At 63.6% G+C, this 4255-nt stretch overlaps 1 protein-coding gene across 1 annotated transcript in view; it reads left to right on the forward strand.

The window, feature by feature from the left end:
• Positions 1-4243, forward strand: part of SHMT2 (serine hydroxymethyltransferase 2 (mitochondrial)) — a 5384-nt gene extending 1141 nt beyond the window's left edge. The window contains 8 exon segments of the mRNA XM_014959364.1: positions 112-401; positions 489-570; positions 1505-1627; positions 1724-1863; positions 2019-2184; positions 2298-2397; positions 2654-2809; positions 4128-4243. Coding sequence (XP_014814850.1) covers positions 112-401; positions 489-570; positions 1505-1627; positions 1724-1863; positions 2019-2184; positions 2298-2397; positions 2654-2809; positions 4128-4243 — 1173 coding nt within the window.
• The last annotated feature ends 12 nt before the right edge of the window (positions 4244-4255 follow it).

Consider the following 4255-nt stretch of genomic DNA (forward strand, 5'->3'; position numbering starts at 1 on the left):
GGCATCAGGGGTCCTCCCGCAGCCGGGAGCAACAGGAAAGGTTAAGGGAAGGCCAAGGAGGGGATGCTGCTGAGGGGAGGCTGCTGGGGGGAGGCTGTCCTCTCCACCAAGGTCTCCTGTGGGGCAGGGTGGGAGGTGGTGGGGCTGGCAGGGGAAACGGCCCCCCCCCAACCTCAGTAACCACCTCCCTTCTCCCCCAGGTACTACGGGGGGGCCGAGGTGGTGGATCAGATAGAGCTGCTGTGCGAGCAGCGGGCTCTGGAGGCCTTCGACCTGGATCCGGCCCGGTGGGGTGTCAACGTTCAGCCCTATTCGGGGTCTCCAGCCAACTTCGCGGCCTACACGGCCCTGCTGCAGCCCCACGACCGACTCATGGGGCTGGACCTGCCCGACGGGGGCCAGTATGTAGCAGGGTGGGGGCAACCTGGAGTTTGGTGCCTCCTGGGGGGGGCCCCAGCCTGATCCCCCACCTCTGCCTTCCCCTGCAGCCTCACACACGGCTACATGTCAGATGTCAAGAGGATCTCGGCAACGTCCATCTTCTTCGAGTCCATGCCCTACAAACTTGACGTAAGCCGAGGGGGGGGCAGGTTCCTGGGGGAAGGGGGGAGCTGATCAAGCTGTTGGGTGTCCCTGGGGTGCCTGAGCTGCTCTGCCATCCCCTGCCCTCCCCTCCCTGTGTCCCAGTTGTGTCCCAGTGCCATGGGGTGCCCTCCCTTCCCTGTGTCCCAGTTGTGTCCCAGTGCCATGGGGTGCCATCCCCTCCCTGTGTCCCAGTTGTGCCCCAGTGCCATGGGGTGCCCTCCCCTGCCCTCCCCTCGCTGTATCCCAGTTGTGTCCCAGTGCCATGGGGTGCCATCCCCTGCCCTCCCCTCCCTGTGTCCCAGTTGTGTCCCAGTGCCATGGGGTGCCCTCCCCTCCCTGTGTCCCAGTTGTGCCCCAGTGCCATGGGGTGCCCTCCCCTGCCCTCCCCTCGCTGTATCCCAGTTGTGTCCCAGTGCCATGGGGTGCCATCCCCTGCCCTCCCCTCCCTGTGTCCCAGATGTGTCCCAGTGCCATGGGGTGCCCTCCCCTCCCTGTGTCCCAGTTGTGTCCCAGTGCCATGGGGTGCCCTCCCCTCCCTGTGTCCCAGTTGTGTCCCAGTTGTGTCCCAGTTGTGTCCCAGTTGTGTCCCAGTGCCATGGGGTGCCCTCCCCTGCCCTCCCCTCGCTGTCTCCCAGTTGTGTCCCAGTGCCATGGGGTGCCATCCCCTGCCCTCCCGTCCCTGTGTCCCAGTGCCATGGGGTGCCATCCCCTGCCCTCCCCTCCCTGTGTCCCAGTTGTGTCCCAGTGCCATGGGGTGCCCTCCCCTCCCTGTGTCCCAGTTGTGTCCCAGTGCCATGGGGTGCTTTGAAGCTGCCTGTGGTTCAGCCGAACCGTGCTCTGAGCCAGGGGGGCGGGGGAGGTGCGTGTGCCATGGCAAACTGTCCATCTGTCCGTCTGTCTGTCTGTCCGTCCCTCGCAGCCGGCCACGGGGCTGATTGACTATGACCAGCTGGAGGTGACGGCGCGGCTCTTCCGTCCTCGCCTCGTCATCGCCGGCACCAGCGCCTACGCCCGCCTCATCGACTACGCTCGCATCAAGAAGGTACGGGGCCGTGGGTTCCCTCACCCCTTACTCGTGGCTGTGGGGATGGGGACAGCACCCCTGTGACCCCCCCCAACCCCCCGTGCACGTCCCCAGGTGTGCGAGGAGGTGAAGGCCTACCTGCTGGCAGACATGGCGCACATCAGCGGGCTGGTGGCAGCCAAGGCCATCCCTTCGCCCTTCGAGCACGCGGACGTGGTCACCAGCACCACGCACAAGACCTTGCGTGGTGCCAGGTGAGGCCGTGTCCTGCTGTCCCCTGCCCCGGGGGACGGGGGGGGACCCACAGGAGGGTGGCAGCGGTGGCAGCACTGCCCCGTGGTACGGGGGGCCGAGGCCCTGCCGTGGGGCGATGGCGGGAGGAGCGGTGCCAGCTCTCTCTCACCACCAGGTCAGGACTGATCTTCTACCGCAAGGGCGTGCGCTGGGTGGACAAGAAGACGGGGAAGGAGACACTCTATGACCTGGAGGACAAGGTCAACTTTGCTGTCTTCCCCTCCCTGCAAGGGGGGCCCCACAACCACGCCATCGCCGCCGTGGCCGTGGCCCTCAAACAGGTCTGTGCCGGGTCCGGGGGCTCGGGGCTGGGGGTGACCTGGGACCCCACACTGACGTGGTGACCCCACACTGACGTGGTGACCCCACACTGACGTGGTCTCCTCCTGGCCAGGCCAGCTCGCCAGCTTTCCACCAGTACTGCCAGCAGGTGCTGAGGAACGCCAAGGCCATGGCACAGGCCCTGCTCCAGCGCGGGTACACCCTGGTGTCAGGTAATGCCCCTTCCCTGCACTTTTGGGGACAAGGAGGGACGAGCCTGCCATAGGTCACGAGCGACGGTGGTGGGTCTTGGTGCCCCAAAGCAGCAGTGGGGGAGCACGGGTGGGTTGGGGGGCAGAGGAGGGGGGTGCAAGGCAGAAGAGGGCTTGGGAGGCAGCGCTGTGGAGCGGGGAAGGGCTGGTGTTGGGGGGTGTCTGGGGGTGCCCAAGGGGTGGCCCTCGCTCCTCACCCTGTCCCCTTGCTCCCCAGGTGGCACTGACAATCACCTGGTGCTGGTGGACCTGAGGCCCAAAGGCATCGACGGGGCACGGGCCGAGCGGGTGTTGGAGCTCGTCTCCATCACGGCCAACAAGAACACGTGTCCAGGGGACAAGAGCGCGCTCACGCCGGGGGGGCTGCGCCTGGGTGAGTTCCTGCCTCACTGAATTTCACTGAATTTTTAGAGTTGGAAGGGACCATAGAGACCATCTAGTCCAACCCCCCTGCTGAAGCAGGATTGTCTTGAGCTTGTCAGAGCATGTTACTCAGGACGGCATCCAGGCGGGTCTTGAAGATCTCCAGAGAAGGGGACTCCACACCCTCCCTGGGCAGCCTCTTCCAGGGCTCTGCCACCCTCACTGTGAAGAAGTTTCTCCTCATATTTGAGTGGAACCTCTTCTGGTCCAACTTGTGCCCATTGCCCCTCGTCCTCTCACTGGGAACCACTGAAAAGAGTCTGGCTCCCTCCTCCTTCAACCCTCCCTTGAGATACTTAGAATCATAAAATGGTTTGGGTTGGAAGGGACCTCAAAGATCATCTAGTTCCAACCCCCCTGCCCTGGCCAGGGACACCTCCCACTAGAGCAGGTTGCTCAAGGTCACATCCAACCTGGACTTGAACCCCTCCAGGGATGGGGCATCTACAACTTCCCTGAGCAACCTGTTCCGGTGTCTCACCACCCTCATAGTAAAAAATTTCTTCCTGAGATCTACTTGTCGGCATTAATAAGGTCTCCCCTCAGCCTTCTCTTCTCCAGACTAAAGAGTCCCAGCTCTCTCAGTCTCTCCTCATCAGGAGATGCTCCAATCCTTGAATCATCTTCGTTGCCCTTCGCTGGACTCTTTCCAGTAGTTCCCTGTCTCTTGAACTGGGGAGCCCAGAACTGGACGCAGGATTCCAGTTGTGGCCTCACCAGTGCAGAGTAGAGGGAGAGAATGACTTCAAGCTGGAGGGGAACAGCTTGAGACTGGAGATGAGGAGAGGGTTCTTCACTGGGAGGGTGGTGGAGCACTGGGACAGGTTGCCCAGGGAGGTGGTTGAGGCCCCTTCCCTGGAGATATTCAAGGGGAGGCTCGATGGGGCAACCTGGTCTAGTTGGGGGTGTCCCTGCTGACTGTGGGGAGGTCGGACTAGATGACCTTTGGAGGTCCCTTCCGGCCTGGGCAACTCTATGATTCTATGATTCCCTCGACCTACTGGCCAAACTCTTCCCTCTGCAGCCTCCATCCAGCCCCTTCCCTGGGGGGGTGGTGGGGGTGGTCCCCAGGCTTTCACCCTGGGGCATCCCCCCTCTGTGTCACCCCTCTCTGAGGGCTCCGTGTGGGGATTTGGAGCCAGTTTGTGGCTCGGAGTGGGGTGTGGGACCCCGTGGGGGCCGGGACTTGGGGAGCCCCTCGGTGGGACTGGCCTCTGTGGCTGGTGGCCCCGTGTATCTCCTGGCCCTGACGGGCTCTGCCCCCCCAGGTGCCCCCGCCCTGACGTCCCGCCACTTCCGTGAGGAGGATTTCCAGAAGGTGGTGGCTTTCATCGACGAGGGCATCACGCTGGCCCTGGACGTCAAGAGCAAAACCAGTGAGTGAGCGAGCAGGGGG

This window comes from Calidris pugnax, unplaced genomic scaffold (assembly GCF_001431845.1).
Source record: "Calidris pugnax isolate Ruff unplaced genomic scaffold, ASM143184v1 scaffold421, whole genome shotgun sequence".
NCBI classification, from domain to species: domain Eukaryota; kingdom Metazoa; phylum Chordata; class Aves; order Charadriiformes; family Scolopacidae; genus Calidris; species Calidris pugnax.